Source organism: Enhydra lutris, unplaced genomic scaffold, assembly GCF_002288905.1.
Source record: "Enhydra lutris kenyoni isolate GAN:26980312 unplaced genomic scaffold, ASM228890v2 scaffoldscaffold14, whole genome shotgun sequence".
Taxonomy (NCBI): domain Eukaryota; kingdom Metazoa; phylum Chordata; class Mammalia; order Carnivora; family Mustelidae; genus Enhydra; species Enhydra lutris.
The window spans coordinates 19,760,421-19,786,246 of record NW_019154098.1 but is presented as its reverse complement, the minus strand read 5'-3'; the positions used below and the strand labels follow the sequence as shown (position 1 = coordinate 19,786,246).

Sequence of the window (25,826 nt, the reverse complement as noted above, 5' to 3'; positions counted from 1 at the left end):
TTCTTTTGAGTTCTCAGCATGTATCTGTTCAGATCTGCTAATGATATTTGCTTTGCACTTCTAGTGGAAAGCCATGTCAACATTAAAAAGTAGATTATTTCATCTTAAATTTTATTGCCATATAAAATAGCATTTCACTACCCTTACTATGAGGTGGGAAGTAGTATATCTAGATGGTGTTTGGTGGGGGCAATCCAATGTAGTCATTAAAGATATTTTTTAAATGTTCAAGGTTGAGTAGTTTAATGAATAAATAGCATGCAGTTGGCTTTGGTTTTATGTTTTTTCTTTTTTTGTATAAAAATGCCTTTACCAAATTACCATTTTGTAAGACTTCAAAGTATAAAATGGATATTTTTGTCAGAACTGTTCGTTAGTCAGACCACTAATGTCCAAAAATTTTCAGCTAATTTATTAGAATAGCATGTAGTAGTTCAAAACAATATTAAAAACCAGATGGTTTGAGAATCCTAAAAGTAGTACAGTTAGTAATTTTGACAGTGCTGAAATAGTTTGGATGTACTCATAATTTATAATGCAAATGGAAACTGTCCCCTTTTTTTTTTTTGTAAATTTTTTTTTAAAGATTTTATTTATTTATTTGATAGAGATCACAGGTAGGCAGAGAGGCAGGCAGAGAGAGGAGGAAGCAGACTCCCCACTGAGCAGAGAGCCCAATGCGGGGCTGGATCCAAGGACCCTGGGATCACGACCTGAGCCGAAGGCAGAGGCTTTAACCCACTGAGCCACCTAGGCACCCCTGTCCCTTTGTTTTTGAAAGACACTGTAGTGTTATTGGCAATCTTGGTTCATTGCAGCATACTAGCTAGAAGAGTAAACACACTGTTAGTGAAATAACATTTAATGTTAGTGATTTACTTGAAGATGTATATGTATATAATGTATAATATATGTATATTATACATTAATGGATAAGTGAAAATTCTTCCTAAGGTAACCTTTATCTGAGAACATCTTATGTTATCTATTATATTATTATACTTTTGAGAATGAAGTAATCTCTTTTAAAAACATTAACTTTTTGGGGCACCTGGTGGCTTAGTGGGTTAAAGCCTCTGCCTTCGGCTCAGTTCATGATCCCAGGGTCCTGGGATTGAGCCTCTCATCGGGCTCTCTGCTCAGCGGGGAGCCTGCTTCCCTTCCTCTCTCTCTGCCTGCCTCTCTGCCTACTTCTGATCTCTGTCTGCCAAATAAATAAACAAAAATCTTTATTAAAAAACAACAACAACAACAACATGAACTTTTCTGGGTAATGCTGCTAATTCCTGTTTCTGGTATGAAAATCACATAGTATATCCAATAGATGCTCCATAGAATTGCCTCCTTTTCATCTAGTATGAATTTCACCAAAAAAAATATGCAAGTTATGCTTTTATTCCACTGGAGCCCTCATAGTGCTAATCCATTTTCTGAATTCTAGGTCATAACTTGTATTATGAGGAGATAGTAATATAAACAAAGCTTAACAGTGATTTTTTTTTTTTTTTCATTTCCAAAAAAACTTTTCAATGGCATTTTGCTTGGTTTGGGCCATCAGAGATATCCTTAATAAATGCCTGGGTAAGTATTGCACAGCTTATCCAACACAGCTTTTTTTTTTTTTTTTTAAATAATCAAGTATTTTATTCTTGCCTTTTTTTTTTTAAAGATTTTTATTTATTCATTTGACAGACAGAGATCACAAGTAGGCAGAGAGAGAGAAGGGGGAAAGCAGGCTCCCCGTTGAGCAGAGAGCCCAATTCGGGGCTCCATCCCAGGACCTTGAGATCATGACCTGAGCCGAAGACAGAGGCTTAACCCACCAAGCCACCCAGGCGCCTCCCAACACAGCTTTATATACACGTGTGTGCATGTACACATGGATGGATGGATAGATCTACATGTATATATTTTCATGTAGCAAAATTCAATATGTTAATAATTTTCAGTACTTATCTAGATTTCTTTCCCTTTAGACACCAGTTCAGTGGAACCTACTTCTTCAAATCTAATGGAAAACAACCCTCTGGAGTGGCCAGAAAGGCATGTTCTTCAAAATTTGGAAAGTTTTGAAAAAGCTAAACAAAAAATGAGGTAATAAAATTTAAATAACTTAATATTTTTAAATGAGCATTTTTTTCTTAATCCTTACATCGTGTTTATGAAATGTACATACTTTCTAGTTTTCATAGGAAATAATATTTCCCTTATTAAAGGAATGTATGCGTACTGTAAGTAGATAGATAGAACATTACAGAGTAGGATGTTGAGACAGTGCTGCCCCTTCTCACCCTCTACTTGTACTTTCTGTGTGTACCTATTCACTGTTAACGTTTTAGTGGATCCCTTTCCAGACTATCTTTACTGCTCTACGTTCTGGGTGTTAGAAGGTGGAAGACGGACAGTAAAGTATCCTCCAAACTGAGAAGGCACTCGGAAATGTAAAAACGAAGCAAACCCTTCCATACCTTCTATACAGTTTTATTCAGAGTAACTTACTGACGGGGTTTCAAGCAGATGACAGTCTGTTCTCCACAGCTGTTCTCCACAAAGTCCAGACCATAATCTGCAGACTTTGTAGAGTGAGGGGATGAGCAGAGGTCATTGTAGTGGGGTCAAAATGTTTAGCATATCTGGTGGGGCCATCTGTGTGCCAGAAAGCAGAAAGGGGAAGAAACTAGGCTATCTCTGCTAGTTACCTAAACAGCTTCAGAGATGGTCTGAACAAGCCTTTCCAAATCCTGGTCAGGGCATTCATTAACCTCCAGGGGACCCGAAACACGTAGTCCCAAGAGAGGTCATTGCGTGAACGGGATGGAGGGCCAAAGATGGAGTCAGTATTATCAGCACTCCCACATCTGGGATATTTTCTTGACCTATGCTTTCATCTTTTAGTTTTTTGAAGGTTATATTTTAAATTCCTAAAAGGTTTTTTTTGGTTCTCAACTCTGTTTTTTCATTAGCAATCTCTTCTTTTATTAATGATGAGAATTCAGAAGATACTAAAAGCATGTTAATTGGAAACTTCTTTTAACTTGTTTTCTCTGTTCCTTAGATGGTCTCATTATCCCGGGACCTGTTCTGTTTGTTCCTCTGGTGTTTTTTTCTTATGTGTAGCTTTCCTCCCATGTCTGATGGTCCTTGATTGTCACTAGGTTGGAATTTAATACGAAGCTGCTTTATATGGGTAGTTGGTGTTAATTTTCTCTCTATATGTGTCGTCCTGTTTCCTGCCTGTTCTCATCTGAATATCATGGGGAGGGAGAGGCAGGGTGGGGCGTACCTAGAAGACTTCACGTTGGGACACCTCTGGGGGTATCAGAAGGTAGGCAGCCCTGGTCCTTCACTCAATACTGAAATAACAGGGCTTTATACTGGGGGCATCAGCTCTGAGACTGGGACAGGCACCTAGTTCTGGATCTTCAGAGGCAATTTCTTTTTTTCAGTTGAGATAAAATTGCAGGGATAAGGGGAGGTGTGGTAGGGTGGTACTTTAACAGTTGTTCTAGTAGGGCTCTTAAAATGCATTGCTGGATTTCTGCCCACTGCTACTCCACCTCTCTGTCAAGTCTTACCTGTGGCATTGTGGGATGAGAAGAAGACAGAGGCCACATTGTTCTGTTTCTTTCTCTAGCTCTAATTTACATGCTTGCTCTAGTTTATCACTTTTGTTTTTTCCACCATTTTTTCATCTTCCATTTCTCAACCTTCCTATGAATTTAGTGTTTGCTACTTCCTCATTGTGATTTCCATTTGTTTGAGTGGAGACGTTAATGTGTATGTTTAATGCACCATCATCTTGAACTAGATTGTTTGTCATTCAAGGTCTAGATCAAATATCACGTTTCTCTTAAGCCTTTTATAAATGTTGCAACTCAGTGTTCTCTTCCTTCATTCATTAAGCACCCAAGGACTAGATCATTACCTCTGTCATGAAGCTTATTTTATTACACCTTTTTTACCTCATTCCACATTGGTATATCTATCTCCTTTCACTCTCCTTACCTCCTTTCTCCTACTCAAGTCATACCTATATTACTAAATTACACGCAGTGTTTGTGAGTCTATACATTATCATCAGTGAACTCTTTTTAGTGTCTTCCAATGATATTTACAGAGTCAATGCTCAACTACTTCTCAGTGCGTCACAATATGGGGAGATATCATTGAATTCTTGGTCGGGAACAAAAATTACTTTGCTTATTTTCAGAATTTGTATTGTGTTAAAATAGTCTTCACTGGCGAATTAAGGATGCTTTACATAGTGAAATTCAGAAGGCAAGAATTTGGTTTTGGACAAACTCACCTATTCTGTGACTTTGTTGCCTCATCCTTAAGATGGGGATAATAATCCCAGTTCTAATTCAAAGTTGTCAATGCTTAAAGAGATGATTTATGAAAAAATACTTTGTAACTTTGCAAACACTGGACAAAATAACATGCTATTATTTTATTGATTGATTGATTTTAAACTAAGACATATCTTGGTGGTGTAATTTGTCACAAACTGTGCTTTGAAATTGCTTTGATATCTTTGTGTCCAGGGTCTTTGTAAATGCAAATTACACATGTCCCCAATGCATCTGGCCTATAAAATGACTACGAGTAATATTCATTAAGAAACCTTTGCGAATCACAATTAGAGAATAGCTGTGTTGAAATTAAATTAAACTCATAATGTAGTTCCTACCCTCTTAGGGTATGAAGTTCAGAGAAAACATTTGTGTATTTTCTTGTTTGACTGTTTTTATTAGATTTATATTTTCAATTTAAAAATCAAGCTCTATTACAAAGCTATAATCATCAAGACAGTATGGTACTGGCACAAAAACAGACATACAGATCAGTGGAACAAAATAGAGAGCCCAGAAATGGATCCTCAACTCTATGGTCAACTAATCTTCAACAAAGCAGGAAAGAATGTCCAATAGAAAAAAGACAGTCTTGGGACACCTGGGTGGCTCAGTTGGTTAAGCAGCTGCCTTCAGCTCAGGTCATGATCCCAGCGTCCTGGGATCAAGTCCCACATCAGGCTCCTTGCTCCTCAGGGAGACTACGTCTCCCTCTGCCACTCTGTCTGCCTGCGCGCTCTCTCTCTCTCTCTCTCTGACAAATAAATAAGTAAAATCTTAAAAAAAAAAAAAAAAGAAAACAAAAAAAGAAAAAAGACAGTCTCTTCAACAAGTGGTAGTGGGGAAATTGGACAGCCACATGTAGAAAAATGAAACTGGACCATTTCCTTACACCACACACAAAAATAGACTCAAAATGGATGAAAGACCTCAATGTGAGACAGGAATTCACCAGAATCCTTGAGGAGACATAGTCAGCAATCTCTTCCTCCTCAGCCTCAGCAACTTCTTCCTATAAACATTGCCAAAGACAAGGGAAGCAAGGGCAAAAATGAACTATTAGGACTTCATCAAGATCAAAAGCTTTTGCACACCAAAGGAAACAGTCAACAAAACCAAAAGACAACTGACAGAATGGGAGAAGATATTTGCAAATGACATACCAGATAAAAGGCTAGTATCCCAAATCTAAAAATTTATCAAACTCAACACCCAAAGAACAAATAATCCAATAAAATATGGGCAGAAGACATGAACAGACATTTCTGCAGAGAAGACATCCAGATGGCCAACAGACGCATGTAAAAGTGCTCCACATCACTCAGCAACAGGGAAATGCAAATCAAAACCACAGTAAGATACCACCTCATACCAGACAGAATGGCTAAAATTAACAAGTCAGGAAATGACAGATGCTGGAGAGGATGCAGAGAAAGGTGAACCCTCCTACACTGTTGGTGGGAATGCAAGCTGTACAGCCAGTCTGGAAAACAGCATGGAGGTTCCTCAAAAAGTTGAAAATAAAGTTACCCTACGACCCAGCAATCGCACTACTGGGTATTTACTCTAAAGATACAAATGTAGTGATTCTAAGGGGCACATGCACCTGAATATTTACAGCAGCAATGTCCACAATAGCCAAACTATGGAAAGAACCTAGATGTCCATCAACAGATGAATGGATAAAGAAGATGTGGTGTGTGTGTGTGTGTGTGTGTGTATACATACATACACAATGGAATACTATGCAGCTGTCAAAGGAAACGAAATCTTGCCATTTGCAACAATGTGGATGGAACTAGAGGGTATTATGGTGAGCGAAATAAGTCGATCAGAGAAAGACAATTATATGATCTCTCTAATATGAGGAACTTGAGACAGGGTAGGGGGTCATGGGGGCTAGGGAGGGAAAAATGAAACAAGATAGGACCAGGGAGGGAGACGAACCATAAGAGACTCTTAATCTCAGGGGCGCCTGGGTGGCTAGTGATAAAACCACTACCGTTCTCTGCAAGTATTTTCCTTTTCCGGTTTTTAAACTTCCTGTGAGTTTTTTGGGTTTACAGAGTGAGAGTGTAGGTAGAAATAGTACCTAATTCAGAGTCAGTCCGGTTCCAACTGTCATTTTAAACGGCTCTGTCACCCTGGGCTTGTAATACAAACTAATGTGTGGTAGTATCTTTTTCTGAAAATTAGTAATAATGATTATTTTCTAGGTCTGGTACACTGACTTTCACTTTACAAAGTACTTGTTTTCAGGTGTTCGTTTTCAGGTGTTCTATCTTTGTCAAGGCAATTTGTAAGGATTAAGAACATACTGTATCTCAAATAGTTTGAGAAGTATAAACTCTTGTCTATATTTCAGGTATAATAATGATTCAGTGCTTATTTGTAATGTTATAATCATGGCTAGGAGAGACCTTGGGAGAGATTTCTGATTACTGTCTCATTTCATGGTTGTGCTTCAAGTAATCTTTCAAGTTCATAGAAAATTGGAACACTCACTTTCTACCATCAAAATTTTTGAGATTATGGGGTTTCAGAACGTACAAAAACATTTAGATTGAAATTTTATAGAATGGATAACTTCACACTACTAAATAATCATGCCATCATTTATTTATCTTTTTTAAATTTTTTTTTAAATTTTTTCTTTCAGTGTTCCAAAGTTCATTGTTTATGCACCACACCCAGTACTCCATGCAATACGTGCCCTCCTTAATACCCACCACCAGGCTCACCCAACCCTCCACTCCCCACCCCTCCGAAACCCTCAGTTTGTTTCTCAGAGTCCACAGTTTTTCATGGTTTGTCTCCTCCTCTGATTTCCCCCAACTCACTTCTCCTAATTTGTTTATTTTAGAGAGAGAGCAGGGGTGAAGGGCAGAGGGAGAGAGAGAATCTCAAGCAGACTACCCTCTCAACTCAAAGCCCAGTGCAGGGCTTTGATCCCATGACTCTGAAATCATGACCTTAGAATTAGCCTAAATCAAGAGTCAGATGCTCGGGGCGCCTGGGTGGCTCAGTGGGTTAAGCCTCTGCCTTCAGCTCAGGTCATGATCCCAGGGTCCTGGGATCGAGCCCCGCATCAGGCCCTCTGCTCAGCGGGGAGCCTGCTTCCTCCTCTCTCTCTGCCTGCCTCTCTGCCTACTTGTAATTTCTGTCTGTCGGGTAAATAAATAAAATCTTAAAAAAAAAAAAAAAAGAGTCAGATGCTCAAGGACTGAGCCACCCAGGTGCTCCTTATGCCATCATTTATAAAGAATGTAATTATGCTTATTTTAGTCAAGTAGTAGCATTATTGACATGGTTAACTATAAGTTTCACTTTGATTTAAAGATTTTTAAAAATATACTTTTATACTAAATGATTCACAAAGATTTTACTTTATTTTCTTTCCTAAGTATATAGTGCTATAGTTTTCTTTGTCTGTTCTGGTTTCTGCTTATATCGCATTTTCCTGACTATGGTGAATTCTGATCTACTTTTAACAATCTATATAACGTTATTTTCTCAGAACTGGTTCATTACCTCGTTCATCTGAACAGTTGCTGGGTCACAAAGAGAGTCCACGGGACTCAATCACATTATTGGATGCTAAAGAATTACTAAAATTCTTTACCTCAGATGGATTACCAATTGGAGATCTTCAGCCTTTACAGATCCAAAAGGGGTAAGTGACAAACTTATAATTGCCAATTAGTTTTTTTCTAAAGATTTTATTTTATTTATTTGACAGACAGAGATCACAAGTAGGCAGAGAGGCAGGCAGAGAGAGGAGGAAGCAGGCTCCCCGCTGAGCAGAGAGCCCGATGTGGGGCTCGATCCCAGAACCCTGGGATCATAACCTGAGCTGAAGGCAGAGGCCTCAACCCACTGAGCCACCCAGACACCCCATGCCAATTAATTTTTTTTTTTTAAGATTTTATTTATTTGACAGAGTGAGAAATCAGAAGTAGGCAGAGCAAGCAGAGAGAGGGGGGAAGCAGGCTCCTGGCTGAGCAGAGAGCCTGATGCGGGGCTCCATCCCAGGACCCTGAGATCATGACCTGAGCCGAAGGCAGAGGCTTAAACCACTGAGCCACCCAGGTGCCCACCAATTAATTTTTTAAAAATCATTTTAAAACACATTGCATCTCATTTCCTTAGTTAATCGATGCCTATCCTCCTTGTGCTCCAGGGATTATCGGTTGGACTTAATCCTCACATTTTACCTTAGCCAATGTCCTGTTATTGGTGTTATTGAATATAAGGAAAACAAGGAAAGTAAAAGCAAAAGCAACCTCAGTTTATTCCCTATAGAAGTCAGTAGCTTCTACTTTGTATACAAAGGACAATGCTATTTAAGAAAAAATTATAATTTGACTTGCAAATTTTTTAAACTCTTTTTTTCTACGTTATTCTCTAGTTTTGATTTTTGCCGTTACCTGTCATGACATTGTCATGTCATGCCTAATATTAGCAAAAAGCACAGCCTTCAGCTGGAGAGAACAGAAAAGTATAATAAAAATGCTTTTGAAACTGTAATATTACTGGGTACTCAGTGTCTGTGTGAATAGTTTACTGCTACTCTGACTTCCAAGACAACTAAGTTACTAGTTAATAAATACCAGATGTTGCTAAAGTTGACTTAATTACAGGTAAAATTGTGATGTCAATTACCTGTGAGATTTGAATCGTTTGATCACTCTCCCATCTTAATTGTTAATCCATTATTTTGAAGACCTCCCAGAGAACCTTAAAAATTATAGATCATTTTAATCACTTCTACAAAACTTGTTTTGGCAAATATTGATTTTAAAGGTACACTTTGGAAGGGATTTATTTGACATTAGTTATATCTCATCAATCATCCTGGAGCATATTGCCTTCATGTGAATGTTCACTCGAGAGAGAGAGAAGGAGCAACTTTGAAAACTTGAGAATCTTAGTAATTATGGGTTTTAATGACTTAATGATCTTAATGACATAAAAGTATAATTTTTCTTTCCTCATAGCTTTGAGATATTGATACTCTTTTTTATGGGAATCAAGAGAGTGAAAAAGTATATCCACATTTTTCATCTATTTAGCTATTGGATATTGTCCTTCCGGATCATTAAGTGTGAATTGACAAAGTTGAACAGATTTGCCAAAACTGAATTTTATACGTTGTACTCTTTTTGAAGAGAGCATCTTTCTAGATGCAACATTAGGGGATATACTTGTAGAGGAGATACTATTTTTTCTGTAATTTATAGGTATTTTATTTAGAGAAATTTGATACAGTTTCTTCGTGTTAATAAAGAATGACAACATTACCCAATAATCTTATATTAACATTGAAATTGAAGAATGAGCTTTCCTAACAATGAATCAGGAACCTGTGGGCTCTTATTAAAATGTCTACCTGTGTAAGGAGCTATTGAAATGTTTAACAAACCGCAGGCATGACTCCTGTGTGTATTCCAAAGAAATACTAAATGTCGACAAAATACATTATTTGCTAAAACATTTCCTTTAGAAAGAATAGGTTATGAGTAAATCTAAAGAAAATACATAAAGTTGCTGAGAGTATTGAAATAAGAAATGGAAGACACTGTGGTAAGGGAAGGAAGTGAAATGCTAGGTACCTAAATCGTTTTACATTAGGAAATTATTCACTTGAATAGTGAGTTATCAAAATACTGGGGTCATTGCAATTAATTAGTTATTTTTTGTGGAACACTTTAAATGGGTGGATTAGATTATAAATTCTGTTTTCTAAGGCTCATACTTGGTATATACCTTACACTTTAATGTAATAATTTCAAATGCTTATTATAGTACCCTCAATAATTTTCAGTGGCAAGTGGGTAGTTTTCATTATTAAACCATAAGGCAAAAAATGTGAGGGTGTACTTACTCATGGAACTATACTATCTGCTTGCATTTCCATATACCGTCTCCAAGTCTTCTGAATTCAGGCGCCTGGTATTTCATTCTCTTGACTATGTTGCATAGTCATAGAGGTGCTGTTGCATTCTTCTCCCATTTCCATCTAACCTATTCTGAGCTTCAGGAACATGATCTGTTGCATTGGAACAGTGCCTCTCAACTCAGGAAGAGAAAGGTGAGGGTTGGGGGGAGTGGGCACCTCTTAGAATAAGCAGGAGAGTTTAACCTAATTGCAGTGACCTTTTTCTTCCTGAGATTTTGATATACCCCTGCGGGTCTGAGTATGGAAGGGGTTGAGCATGAATATTTACTGTAAGCTCACCATATGATTAGTTCTCCCATACCTGCTGATTGGAACCTACTTCAAAAGCATAACCAAAGTCAGCAGTCTCCATATCCTTTGATATTTAACAGGTTGCTAACTCTTAAAGTAGGTGTCAACATGACTACATTCCCAGGGGAAGAAAAATCTGGATCCTTCATGTGTTACAGTAGGAAGTAAATACTTTTGTTACCAAAAGATTTGAATTGACTTTAATTATCCCCCTCCTAAGAAGAACCTAACTAAACGCATCAACATTAGTTCACTACACCAACAACAACAACAAAAAATTCTTCTGGAATAATGCTGCTTCTTGAATTTCCACTACAAATCATTTTTCATTCTTGATTTAGCCATTTCTCAGAATAGTTTTGTGAAATAAATAACATCATAACTTCAGAAAGTTGACGTGCACCGGAAATGTGACAGAACCCACTTAGGCTTAACCTTGTTTGATTTCTTTCTTACGCTTTCTTGATGTTACATAATTTTTATCCCATATAATATTTACTTATAGAGAAGGAAATCAGATTTTGTTTTCTAGATGCTTTCTTGAACTCTATTTTTCACTAAATAAACTAAATACAAATGAAAACTTTTTTGTTTTAGGGAAAAGACTTTTGTTCTGACACCGGAACTTAGTCCTCGGAAACTTCAGGGTTTACCTTTTGAAAAAGCCTCAGTGTGTCATTATCATGGGATTGAGTAAGTTTTTATTTACACTTTATTCTTCTGCATGTTGCTGGTGAAGCTTTTCTTTTGTCATTGTGAAGAGTATCTCTAATAAAATATAAAGATAAAAAGCTAAAGAGAAAGTGTATCACTCAGAGAACAAAGCAGTGTGTACACAAATAAGGGTTTATCTTCTGTTGTTAAAAAAAAAGGTATTTGATGATTGATCAGTTTTGTAGCATTTAAATATTATATTATTAATTACCAGACATTTTAATCAAAAATATTTTCATCCCTATGTTATAAATGTGTATTTGTACTACTGGTTACATTAACAGTCCTTGGTCACTAATTACATCGCCATTACTCAGAAACTATTAGATGAAATGTGTTCCCATTTGCAGTATGTTAATTATCTGTAAATTTTTCTGGAATTTTAATTGAATTTAGTTGAATTTCAGAGAATTCTCTTGTATAAAGGAATTAGTAGTTTCTGAGGTTATGTTCATGCACATCTACCATTTTCACCAGGACAAGAAATTCAATAATGGTGATAAAATATCTTATGATGAATTTTCAAGACCTTGGTGATTCATTTTGTAAAATAATTTGCCTGAAACATCCTATTTTGATTGGCTTGTAAACTTAATCTTCATTTCATGTAAACTTTAAAAATACTGACAGTCTTTCACTCAGAAGCTAAAGATACAAAGGACAATTATTTCTGCCGGTTAGAAGCATATAATCTACAGGGGAGGAAGAAAACACATAATTTTAGTAGACTATAAATAGTGTTAAAATACAGATATCTGCCCAGTGGTTGGAAGAATTAAATGCCAAGAACTACTTGAGAGTGTTTCCAAGAGGAAATCTGAACTAGGTTTCAAAGAATGCATTGGAGTAAACCTGGCAGAAAAGGCAATGTCTAGGAGAGAAACAAAGTACAGAGTTACAGATTCTAGGAAGATAAACTACATTTTTTATTTTTTTTATTTTTCACTTTTTATTTTTTAAAGATTTTATTGCTTTATTTGAGAGAGAGAGCTTGATTGAGCAACGGGGAGGGGCAGAGGGAAAAACAGGGAGCCTGCCTCTGGGCTCAGTCCCAGACGGTGAGATCAGGACCTGAGCCGAAGATACTGCTTAACCGACTGAGCCACTGAGTCCCTAGATTTGTATTTCTAAACAGGAGTGATAAACATATTGTACTATAATAAGACCAAATCATGAAGTCACAAACGTCACTAGTGGCATGGGAGGGAGATCGATCTTTTTTTTTTTTTTTTTGAGGAGTAAAAAAGCCTTTATTTTTAAAGCATGAAATTATATGCTTGGCTATCAAGCAGTGGAAATAGGAAAGAGAATACAAACTTATAGCTATCTAAAGAACCTTAGACTTAGAACCTAAAGACCAGTTAGATGTTAGAGATGAGAAAAAGGAGATGACAAGAATTTCTTCAGGGTTTCCAGCTTGGGCAAATTGGAAAGATGGTGGTACAATTGAGAAAATATGGAAGGTGTGGAGGGCCACCCAGCAAGTCATTCTAGAAATGTTTACTTTCCTTGCTATGTTTAAATAAGCATTAATTTAAATAAGATTTATTTCATTTAAAGAGTTTGTATGTAAGTTTGACACTAGAGGCAAAATATTTGGTTATTTTATTTTCAAGCATCAGATTTAAATTCCCCATTAAAGTCAGATGCAAGAGTTTAAAAGATACCTATGATCACTGCTTTTTTCTTTTTTACCCATTGTGCTGAATGTTTCTGTTTTAATCACTGTTTTGGCTAGTCAGTTAAAATAAGTAAATCTAGATAGAGAGAGCTTTAAAGATTTATAAACTCAAAAGAATATATGTATTGAAAAGGAGACCGTAGAAGTATTTTTTTGTTTTTATTTTTTGTTTTGCCGAGAAGAGACCTGAAAGATTATTAGAAGTAGTAAATTTGAAAAGTGACCAGTGATAAAATACATGCCTAGTTTACCATTTCCAATTTTAAACACTACGAGAAAAGATCTTATTGAAAATAACAATAAAACCATAAATATTAGAAGTATTTTTACAAGAAATGTAGAATGGAAAAAATTGCAAATAACCTATATCGGGGGCATAAAAGCAGCGTTGATTACTTCAGGGAAACATGCCTTGTTTCCCTATGCACAGATCATATTCTAGAGGCATTAGTTCTTGTGGAATAAATGTAAATATTTAATATAATTTTTAACAACTTTGAAACTTTGGCTGAAATAGTTCTATAATTTATCTGGTAAGAAACCTTCCTTTTATTTAAAGAATAAGATTAATTTTATCATATAACCAGAAAATTGTATTTTAAAGCTATTATAATTACAGTGTAGAACTAGAACTAAATAGGAAATCCAAGGAAAAAAACAAATATACATAGGAATTTGATCTAATAGAAGAAAATCTCCAAATCAGAGGGCAAAAGATGAAATATTCAGTAGATAGTAGTGAGAATATGATTAAATATGCAAATAAAAATAAATTAATTTAAAATGATTCTTGGCTCACACCAAATATCAAAATAAATGGCAGAGTATTCAGAATCAAAAGTGAAAAGCTGTGGAAGGAAAGGACTAGCATGAAATTTAGGGGAAAATCTATTCTAGGTGTGGGGAAGACTTTTTTAATACATTGTCAGGAAGAAACCAAATAAGAAAAGAATGATAGATTTGTCCTGATTTTGAAACAGCAATGTCAATAATCGATAGCAACCAAAGAAATCCTTAAACTAAGGATTGAGCTGAGGAAAATATTTTTAAGCATAAATTTGAAGATATTTTCTTTTGTAATTAAAGAATGCTGGGGCGCCTGCGGGGCTCAGTCAGTTAAGCATCTGACTCTTGATTTCGGCTCAGGTCGTGGTCTCAGGCTCATGAACTTGAGCCCAGTATCAGCTCCACAGTCCACTTGAGTCCACTCCGCAGCCGTGGACTCCACTCGAGATCACCCTCTGCTCCTCCCCCTGCTTACGTACCCTTGCTTTCTCTCTCTCAAACAAATAAATAAATAAAATAAAATTTTTTAAAAAGAGAGATTGCTTACAAATCAATAAAAAAAAAAAAAAATGCTCCTCTCAAAAAGCTGGCAAAATCTTGAACCATTTGTTTACCCAAGAGGAAATACAAATGACTGATACGCACGACACGTTGTTTTAATCAACTTTTTTAAATCTGCTTTTTAATTCACATTCTTAATGTAAATTGAAACAACAAGGAGGATACTTTTCACTTACGAAGTCATCTAAGTGGTGAAGAGACATGAATGAGTAAGCCAGCCCATAGACGTATAAATTGCTACAACCTGTCTGGAGGGCTGCCCAGTAATTTGCCAAAACCCACACAAATGTTCATAACATCAAATTGATTAATTTAGCTTAATGGGAAAAAAAGTGGTGTACACTGAAAGTTATTATGCAAGGGTATTTTCCGTAATGTTATTTAAAATAAGAAACATTGGAAATGTCTAACCATAGGGGCTTGGTTAAATACATTATAGTACATCCATAAAATTCTGTACAGTCACCAAAATGGCTAAAATTGAAGACTGATAGTGACAAGTATGTGCAGCAGTTAGAACTGTAGTACATTGCTTGAGGGACTATGAAATGATATCTCTACTCCAGAAAAGGATCTGGAAAGTTCTTATAAAACTAAACATACTCAGATCCTGTGGTTCAGCAGTTCCAACACTAAGCATTTTCCCGAGAGAAGTGAAAACACAACTCCACAGAAGACTGGACCAAGGAGCAGTTTTATCTGTAATAGCTCCAACTGCAGACAGCCGAGGTGGATGTCAACAGAGTGGATAGAGCAGCTGGCGTATATATACAGAGCAGTACTGTCAGCAGTAACAAGGAACATACAATAACACACATGTACATCGGTACATACAATAACATTACCCTTCTGTCTGCATGTGGAAACAGTTGAAGTCAGAATCTGAGGACTTTAAAATGACTAAGAGGAACTACCTACCCCTTTAAACAAATAAGTCTTTCAGTGACTCCGTTTTCTTTACTCTGAATTTGTGCTCCTTAACCTAGGGGCATTGAGATCAAACTAGGGATGTTGTAGGAGGCGAGCACAGTGAATCCAGGAACGTGCTTTTTTTCAAGAAGACTTGGACATGTGGGGGGCGGGGAGGGGGCCTATTTGTTTTCAACATAGATAATGACTCCACTTGTAACAAAATTCGAGTGCGATGTCAAAGTAATTACGAAGCTGAAAGGAGAGTTCTGTCTTCCTCATGCTGCTGTAAGCCATTGGAATCTTTGAGCTCTTCCTATACCCAGACGTAAAGAATATTTGGAAAATAGATATATATAACTGCTCAAGCACAAATCAGTATTTTCTTTTTTTTTTTTTAAGATTTTATTTATTTATTTGACAGAGATCACAAGTAGGCAGAGAGACAGGCAGAGAGAGAGGAAGGGAAGCAGGCTTCCCGCTGAGCAGAGAGCCTGATGCGGGACTCGATCCCAGGACCCTGAGATCATGACCCGAGCCAAAGGCAGCGGCTTAACCCACTGAGCCACCCAGGCGCCCCACAAATCAGTATTTTCTTAAATAAAATTTTATTTTCAAAATAAAACATATCCCATGTAGCTTGTTTTGTTTTTTCCCTCATTTTATCCGAGAGCATTAAATACCATTGATTGTAAGATGCACGGTTTTCTTTCACAAGAAATTAAATTCTGCTGTGAAACTGTGACGGGTGGCCACACCAGCCTCCTGTTGGTTTCAAATTTACTTCATCTGTTCCAAGAGATTTGGCAATTTCTCCTGCCGTATTGACATTGGTGTGTGCTAGGCAGTATCATGCCTCTTACGTAGTTAGCAAGCAAAATAGCTTCATCTTCTTGAAGATATTTTTCTTTCTTTGGATGCACAAAGCATTTGGTTATTGTTTTGCAAGAAAATACAGAAGTGTAGTCATTTATTACTTCACTAATATCAAATATCCACCCTTCCTCTCTGTTTCTGTTGCTTTATTACTTACAAGTACTTTTTGTTTCAGTGCCAGGTCATAGTATAATCATTTGAAGACATTTTAAATGGCAAAGTCAACCGGCACAGTACACATAATTCATTTGCAGGAGTGACATTATGAACACCTGTGATCAAGAGATATTAAAACTGGAAGGAAAATACCTGCATGTTAGATTCAAAATCTGAGTAGAAAAAAATACTCATTTGAAGTCAGACTGTATCTTTTTTTTCTCAAAAACTTTCTATAGACTCATCAGGCATTATTACATTGCCTCTTGTCTAGAACCTTTCTTAACATTCATGGTTCTTGATTTTATTTTCGATTCCGTCAGTTGCCCAGGAGAGAACTAGAACTCATCTGTAATCCTTAGAATTACTGCTGGTTTTCTATGACGTGTTTTATTAAAAAACAGCCTAGAGCAAGAATGTCACAGAACTGAGAGGCCTCGGTTCTAGTTATAGTTGTCACGGCTGCACGTTCTGACTTAGGATTTCAGTGTTCTCCCCTGTTAAATCAAACTGCTGGGTTAGATTGGAGATTTTTCAGTCCTAGCTATGCTTTAGAATCACCTGGACAGCTTTTTAAATAATGTGCTTACTATAAGATTTGGTGTGGTAGCAAATAAACCTGCCAGTAATAATAGGAACATTAGCAACAGCAGCGTGCATTTTCTGACTGCTTTGCGTCCATGTTCTAGGCACTGCTTCTGAGTGCCTACAGGTGCCCAGGGAACATGCAAGGAATCCTCACGGTACCTCGTGGAAATGACTGCTATAAATCTCAGATTGCAGAGGAGGCCAGCAGAAGCATAGATAAAGTTAAGTAATTTGGCCAAGCTCAAACAGCTCATCAGTAGTGGAGCCAAATTTAAATCCAGGGATTCCAGCTCTTAGAAATCAAATATGAAAGTGGCAAGGGAAAGAAAAAGTCCCTAAACTTTGACCAGGCAATCAGATATTAGGGTAATGATACACTCTTTAGGAGCTGAACTAAAAGCTTACGGTTTTAGGGAGCATCTTAGAACTTTACAAGGCAAGAGGATGGCTAACGAGAAAGGGTTTAATTTTGATCGCCCTCCCATGACATCTGTGAAGCCATTTGTGTGTCCCTGATGCAGCTGTAGCAGAGAAGAAAGTGAAGAATTGTCCAAGGTCACGTATCTCGTAGGTGATTTTCCTGTTATGCCTCTTTGTTGTACTTAACAACACGGGATTTCTTTAAGTCCAGAAGTGTTTACTGATTTAACATCTCCTTGATTCCTTGAATCGGATTTCGCTAGAAACCAGATGCACAGGGGCAGCCAAAGTGTTTGAAGAAAAATCTGTCAATCAAGCAGTAAGGGGGGGAAGGGAGTTTCAAAGAAAAATTCCAGATGTTCTGAGCTGTCTTTTTTGAGCCAGTTAGAATACCTTTATACCCTTTTCATCTTTTTGTTGAAAATAAACTTGCCCTTTCTAACAGAAGTCAGCATTTCACGTTGTTACATATTAGCTGTGCTGAGGAATCAGAGGTTGGCAGAGATTTAAAGAGTATTAAAACAGCAACTCTATTATTCTGAAAATAAGCCAGAGGATTAACTTAATCTGTTGCCCAGAAATAGTCAAAGAGGAATCAGATTATACTTCAAATTTTTAAATCTTTTGCCGTATCATCTAGCAGGCTAGGAATAAACTGAACTTGTGAGGAAAGTTGGCCATTCATTCAACCTTCCAACAATTACTAGGAAGTTAAGAGGTTTTCAAGTAGATGTTTTGCTGTTTCCTCATTGGCAGGGAAAAGGCTATTGCTGTCATGGAGCCTGTGATTTTAATGGTCTTTCTCTTGTTTAGATACTGCTTGGATGACCGAAAAGCTTTAGAAAGAGATGGGGGATTTTCTGAACTTCAGTCTCGTCTTATCCGTTATGAAACCCAAACCACCTGCACCAGAGAAAGTTTTCCGGTATCCACTGTGTTGAGCCCTCTTCCATCCCCTGCCGTCTTGTCAGAGCCTGGAAGTGTCCCTGATGGAGAAGCGTTACAAAGCGAGCGCCGAGCTGAAGTTTCTCGATTGAAAAGGAGATCAAAAGATCGGAATTGCTTTTATCCACAAAAAAGGTGAACTATTAAATGCATTAAAAATAGTCTCATGACAGGAGCACCTGGGTAGCTCAGTGGGTTAAAGCCTCTGCCTTCGGCTCGGGTCATGATCCCAGGGTCCTGGGATCGAGCCCTGTGTCGGGCTTTCTGCTCAGCAGAGAGCCTGCTTCCCCCTTTCTTTCTGCCTACCTCTCTGTCTACTTAAAAAAAAAAAAAAAGTCTCATGATAGAAAGTATGTTAGTGTCCACCCTTTTTTTCAAATTAGTCTTTCCTGTTTTTAAGTAGCTTTCTGCATAGATCGTAGATTAATTCCTTCATATCAGGAATTTTGTTTTTATTTTGCACACTTATTATGTTTGTAAGTTCTAAAAAATAAATGACTTAGAAAAAAAAAAACCCACAATTTCTTGCTTTCTGTTCTAATATACAATCCATTTGCATGATGGATCGTCAGGTTGTTAAGCCCTGGAACACTAGAGATCTGGTCCAATAGATTAAGTAGCGGAGCTGCCCTACTGAAGATGGTCTTCCTTGCTATAGCTCTTCTCTTCCTGCCTTCTTGCAGTGCTTTCTGCCTGCCCGGGCCCCTGAAACATTGTTTTTGTAAAATATAGCTTTAAACACTGCATAATATCATATGAAACTTTTCTTGGTCCCTTTTTTACTACCTAATAAGTAAAATGTCCATATACTGGGACAGAAGTTTTCATAAACACTCTCATTCCCATTGAATTTATATATCTTTAGAACCTTGGTCAAATTTAGGTCTTTAGCATCTAAAACATCTTAAATTTTTATTGTATTTAAATCTTTCAAAGAGTATAAGATATTATTAGAATGAGACTTTTAAATCTTTTTTTAGCATTTAAAAATATTAGAATATTTTTAATATTCTATTATATTCTATTAAAATAATTCTATTATATTCTATTATAATAATAGAACTATTTCCCTTATATGGAATAACTAAATTATTTTTATGGGGACTTCCCAAATTCATGGTACTTTTTAAATGTGATAAAGCTAAAAAGCAAATTCATTAACATTTCCGATACTGTATTTTGTAACAATAACTTCCTTATTTGTGACTTGTGACTAATAAAAAGACATGTGTTCTAGAAAAGAAAGTACACTGTGGCCTGTGGTTTAGCAAAATTGAAGGATGTGAGACCCTATCTTGTGAAAGGAAATTTAAACATTTTAGAAAGAGCCAGTTTTATAGTTTTATTTGTATTTAATACTTAGTTATTTTGTCCAGGTAATTGCATAGGTATAATAAGTATAGGCTATGGTGTCTTTGTCAAAATTATCTTCATAGAAAAGTATAACTACTTAACAGATGATTATTAAATTTTCAGATTCCACCACCTAGAATGCCAGAGCTGATTTATGTGAGAAATTATAAACTGAGGGGAAGGCAACAGTGATAACTGCTTGTTGCTTTTCCTATGGGCTGAAATTCTAGCTATTCCTTGCTTTGTATGTTTTAGTCACTCATTTGAAGAACAGAGCAACTTTATAGTTTGATGTCTATCACATTACTTCTTTAAAGCAGTAGTAGCAAGAAATTTTGTTTGCTTTTCATGGGTTTATGTTTCAGTGAATATACTTGTCATGTTTAGGACAGAAAAATGGACCTCATTGTTGATTCACTTAATCTGTGTTTTTGATGTATTTCTCCACAATAGACTAGTGAAGTCTGAAAGTTCAGATTCTCTTCTTTCTCAAACAAGTGGCAATACTCATCATCATCATCGTGCGGTGACATCCAGAAAACCCCAAGCAGAGCCATCGTTACCTGCGACTTGTCCATCAGTTCCAGTTCTAAGCTGTGAAACTCCAAAAGTCACTACAAAGGCCAGGTCAGGTCAAAAAAGTGTGCATGGACCAAAAACATCAAGACAAATGAAGGAATCAAGATCACAGAAGCACACACGGGTAAAGATTTATTTCTTGTCTCTTAGTTCTGCATGGGAAGAAATTCCTTTATTTGATTCATTTAAAATGTATGTCTAAAATTTTATGAGTGAAATGAAATGGTATCTGTAATGTACTTTAAAACACCCCCATGTAAGAAGGATAATGGATAAGTGGGCAGAGGTATAAATGAAACCAAATTAGCCACAAATTGATCCTCATTGAAACGGTTGATCTACCAAGATAGAGGTTTGTTATAAAATGTTCTACTTCTCAGTGTTTGAAATTTTCCATAATAAAAAATAAATACACCCCCATATTTATCCCTAATACATGTAGCTTTTACACCCAGATTTTGATTCAGAACTCATGATTTGAATTCCTCTTCAGATACTGCCATCATTTCTTTCTAATAGATATCTGGTGACATGTATGACCATATAAATGTTCCAGTTTTCTTTTTTTTTTTTCCTAGTTGTTTTGTCCTAGTGAACTTGTCTTTCACATAGTTACATGATTATGTAATTCACACAACTGAACTCTAAAGATGAAATAATAGGTTTGTACCTTTTCCAAGAAATTTTAGTCATATGTTATGTTCTATCCAAGATACTGAAAGAGGTGGTTACAGAAACCCTGAAGAAACACAGCATTACTGAGGCCCATGGATGTTTCTCTGCATGCAGCCAACGTCTCTTTGAGATCTCCAAGTTCTATCTGAAGGTATGGTGTCTTCTCTACTAACAGTAAAATTGAAGTCACGTTCTGATGTTCCTCATTGACATAAAGTCATTTTTAGTAGTTATTTTTATACTGATAGCTAATAATCTTTCCCAGATATTTTTTTTTAAGTGGAGATAGAAAAATTGGAGCCGGGCGCCTGGGTGGCTCAGTGGGTTAAGCCGCTGCCTTCGGCTCAGGTCATGATCTCAGGGTCCTGGGATCGAATCCCGCATCGGGCTCTCTGCTCAGCAGGGAGCTTGCTTCCCTCTCTCTCTCTGCCTGCCTCTCTGCCTACTTGTGATCTCTGTCTGTCAAATAAATAAATAAAATCTAAAAAAAAAAAAAGAAAGAAAGAAAGAAAAATTGGAGCCAAAGTATTTTATATCAGACTTGTTTGATTTTTGTCTTCATATGAAGAAAACTATATTTAAAATGTATCCTCAGTGTTTCCCTAACAAATCTTTGACTTAAGTTGATAATAAGGTTTAAAGCATGTTTTTTTTTTCTTTTTTAAAGATTTTTTTAATTTATTCATTTGAGAGAGAGTGAGAGCACAAGCAGGGGCAGAGGCAGAGGAAGAGGGAGAAGCAGGCTCCCCACTGAGCTAGGAGCCCGACGTGAGGGTCTGTTCCAGGACCCTGAGATCATGACCTGAGCCAAAGGCAGATGTCCAACCATCTGAGCCATCCAGGTGCCCCTCAAAACATGTTTAATTAGTAGTTTTAATATATAGTAAAAAGGCAACTGGAATGGGTATCAGAATACCTCATTTCTAATTTTGAGTCCATTATCGACTAGTTGTGACACACTGGACAGATCAGCCACTCAGATGACGCTTCTGTACAACTTAGATGGTGTTAGGTTACGTCCAGTGAAGAGTTTTTGACTCAAATCGCAGTTTTGTGTGGGTTCTTAAAACTGCAGATTGACCACATGCATTCAATTCACCTTCTTTTTAAAATCTCTCAAGAAAGATGGTATTAACGTACAAAAACAAAGAAGAGAGAAAAAAATGTTTAGTCCCTTGTGGATTGGATAAGACAAAGCACACAGAAGTGTGGTATTGCAGTGTTAAGGAAGTTAGAACCTAAGTGCCTGCGCCGTGGAATGCCAGTGAGACTCGAACCTCTTCAAGGGGCAGTCTCTGAGGTGCTTAGGATTTGAAGATAGCGGGTATCCTGGAAAGCAGGGGTGTGTCAGGTGGAAGATAGGGGAATTGAATAAAAATCTACAAAGTGAGCCCTCAGCTTCCTCCACAAGCCCTCCCACAGAGGTAACTACGAGGTACACTGCACGTTCATCTCTTCCCCCACCTCTGTGACGCTGCCGGACAGAGCCTCTGGAGAAGAAGGAAGTAAAGGCCACAAGGGAAAAACCAACGGCTGCCTAATCACCCTGCCTCGTGAAGCCACCAGACAGAGCTTCCACTAAGATTCAGGTTTCGTTTTTGTATTTGATTGGACTGCCAAGGATTAGCAGACTTTTGAGACTTTTTCAAAAAAAGAGATGCCAGAACATAAAGGAATGAAGGGAACTCTTAAGGGGCAGAAAGCTATAAAAGACTTTAAGAAACTATAATTTTCTCAGAAAGAGAAAATGTAATGTAATTGGACCCATAAAGCTAGAACAGGATGCTGTTTCCAGAATCTGTGTAGATCATGGAGGCTCTTCGAAATTAAAAATACGATAAAATCAATCCAATAGAGAGGCTGAATAGTTGAGATTAAGAAAGTTACCAGAAATTAGAATCATATGACAAAAACATGAAACATAGGATCAGAAAATGGGAGGACTAATCCAGAAGATCCAATATGCTACTAATAGAAGTTTTAAAAATAGAGAATAAAGGAGAGCAAACTATCAAAAATCAAACCAAGTTTTCCAAAACTGAAGAACACAGGTGCCATGGTTGAAAGGGCACACAGCTTGTCCAGCCCAGTGAATGACAGTTCTACAACAAGCCACCTCATTGTGGAATTCCATACCTCTTGAAATAGAGAGAACACTTCTTAAAAGCTTCGCAGAAGGGAATTTTGCATTTAAAGAACTGAGACTCAGGATGGCCATGGATTTCTCCACATTGAGTAATGTCGTATGCTAGAAGACAGTAGAAAAGTACCTTCCAGTCTGCGGGAAACGGAGTGACCTACTTTGTTATACCTGGTCACAAATTCTGTCAGGTATGAGGATTCTGAGATACTTCAGATGGGGAAGGTCTAAAAAAAACAGTCATTCGTATACCCTTGGAAGCATGGGCAAGAGAACGAAGTTCAGCAACAGGGACGGAGTCCAGAAAGAACTAACCCAGGGAGCACTCAGACCAAATCAGAGCAGGCTGTGGGAGAAGGATCACCAGAGGGAAAAATAAGAATAATAATGAAAAATCAGATTTTTTGGAAAACTGAACCAAGAGGTTACCCAGTTATTTGAGCATTTGAAACAACTTTGCTATTTGTACATTTAATCAGGCGATTGTAGCATTTGGCAGGGGGACCCAGAATTACATACATACGTGGCAAACAAAGCAAATATTACTTAACTAGAGGTTAAACAAAATGTGAGAAGATCATTGGATACCATCACTTAGCTCAGGACTGAGCTGTATGTACGTGGGATTAATCATGCAGACATGGACTGTTTAGTGATTGAAACTGGTGCAGGTTACCGAGAAGAAGAGTGAGGTGGCCAGATTCAGAAACCAGAATCCACTACCTTTGTAACTACTAACCACGATCATCGTCTAAAATTGCTAAACCAAAAAGCAGCAGCATAAGTGTATTATTTAGAAACATGCAGGTATACATAAGGGAAACAGCTGAAAAAACTGAAAGCAGCTCTCTCTCCTCTGGGAAGCGTAACTTGGAGAGCCAGAGGACTGCTTTTTTTAAATACAATTAGATTTTTTTAATTTACTTTGTAATCTAATTTGATACAATCATATTTTCTAAAAGTCAGAGGTTTCAGTTTCCTTTCCTATGTGATTCCCTCTTTGTTGTGGAGTAAAATAACCAAAAAGAAGAGAGAAAAGATATTTTATCTGAAAAGTAAGTATAAATGCTGTATATTCATTTCCTGAGTACCAAAGCATTTGTGGACATTTATAATCGAGGATGGGGCTTCGATTTGGTTAGTGCTGCTGGGAATAGGAGGTTAGAATCACAGAAATTTTGGGGTGCCTCGGTGGCTCAGTTGGCTCAGCATTTGCCTTTGTTTCAGGTGATGGAGATCCTGGGGTCCTGGGATCTGCTTCTCCTTCTGCCACCCAAGCTCCCCCCCCGACTTGTGCTCTCTCTCTCTCAAATAAATAAATAAAATTAAAAAAAAAAAAAAAAAGGAATGACAGAAATTTATGTATGTGTGTTTTGTTGTTAGAGAATCTTGGTATTTGGGGATAAAACTAAATTATAATACTTCAATTTTTTTTGTAGTATTTCCTGAGTCACAATGATACTTGTAGAATGATTTAGGATAATCTCAAGTTTATTTAATAATGACTTATTCTCTGTAATTTAACATACAACTTGTGAAATACTTTATTTTGTTATTTTTAGGATCTTAAAACTTCAAGGGGTCTATTTGAAGAAATGAAGAAAGCAGCAAACAACAATGCTGTGCAGGTAAATAACTGATCCTTAAGAAACTCCATTCAATTAAATTGCTGTTTTATTTCACGACAGCTACGATGCCGTCACATATGCTGTGTGAGAACTCTCTTTAACATACTTAATAATAGGTTAATGCAAACAGAGCATTTAGGAGGAGTTTTTAACAGACTGCTCAGTTAACAAAAGGGTTTCTTTTTTTTTTTAAGATTTTATTTATTTATTTGACAAACAGAGATCACAAGTAGGCAGAGAGGCAGGCAGAGAGAGAGGGGGAAGCGGACTCCCCGCTGAGCAGAGAGCCCGATGCGGGGCTCAATCCCAGGACCCTGAGATCATGACCTGAGCGGACGGCAGAGGCTTTAACCCACTGAGCCACCCAGGCGCCCCAACAAAAGGGTTTCTAAAGGTGATGTTAAGAAAGAAAAACTGTTAAATAATCCAAAGTGCTGGAAAAATTAATCCAATTTCCATAATTGTTTTCAAAGTTTGGTTTAATTTCTTTCTGGTGACCCTTGGAAAACAACCGGAAAAAAAGGTGAGAAAACAGTGCAGAATCTTTATTGTGTCGGGTGAGGATGGTTATCGTCCTCTACAGTAGAAATCCAGCTTCAGTTTTATTTTCTTCAGTTAGAAAATAAAATGTGTTTTTTAAGATAAACTGTGTTTTGAGATTTTAACATGTGACTTTATTTTAAATTTTCTACCACACTTTAAAAGTTTTAACTGTATCTTTTTCTGTCCCTTGTGTTTTCAGTAGAAGTAAACAATTATCTTATGTTTTCTCCTTCTAGGTGATTGAGTGGGTATTGGAAAAGACAAGCAAGAAATAGCACAGAATCTTTCTCTTTGGACACTTATAAATTGGACAGAGCTATTATTTGCTACTTCCTTAGTTTGAAAATTATAAAAAAATTTTAAACTTTATTCAGAGAATAGATATTGTATCTCTAAAGAATTTCATACGTATCCAATATTTATATAGTTTTGAGGATGCTCAGTTAATGTGTTCTTTAATTGTATACTTATTTTATAGTTTCACTATATTTTAATTTTTAAGGTTAATATTTTTATATATGTCTTTAAAATTTTACTCTTTGTTATTTAATAATTTCCAATAAATTGAAAATGGTATTTCTTTTCTTCTTGGTAAATGTCTTTGTTTTTAGGCTTATTGAAATTACTGAATTTCAAGTGAGATATTGCCAGTGGCTTTTCTCATGTGACC

General features: G+C 36.8%; 1 protein-coding gene across 1 annotated transcript in view; it reads left to right on the top strand.

Annotated features, from left to right (window-relative positions):
• LOC111146625 (MDM2 binding protein) overlaps positions 1-25,598 on the top strand; it is a 76,957-nt gene extending 51,359 nt beyond the window's left edge. The window contains exons 15-22 of the mRNA XM_022502261.1: positions 1,977-2,094; positions 7,870-8,025; positions 11,200-11,295; positions 18,107-18,373; positions 20,045-20,294; positions 20,883-20,996; positions 24,548-24,613; positions 25,393-25,598. Coding sequence (XP_022357969.1) covers positions 1,977-2,094; positions 7,870-8,025; positions 11,200-11,295; positions 18,107-18,373; positions 20,045-20,294; positions 20,883-20,996; positions 24,548-24,613; positions 25,393-25,431 — 1,106 coding nt within the window. The 3' untranslated portion in view covers positions 25,432-25,598. The remainder of the gene's footprint in view (positions 1-1,976; positions 2,095-7,869; positions 8,026-11,199; positions 11,296-18,106; positions 18,374-20,044; positions 20,295-20,882; positions 20,997-24,547; positions 24,614-25,392) is intronic.
• The last annotated feature ends 228 nt before the right edge of the window (positions 25,599-25,826 follow it).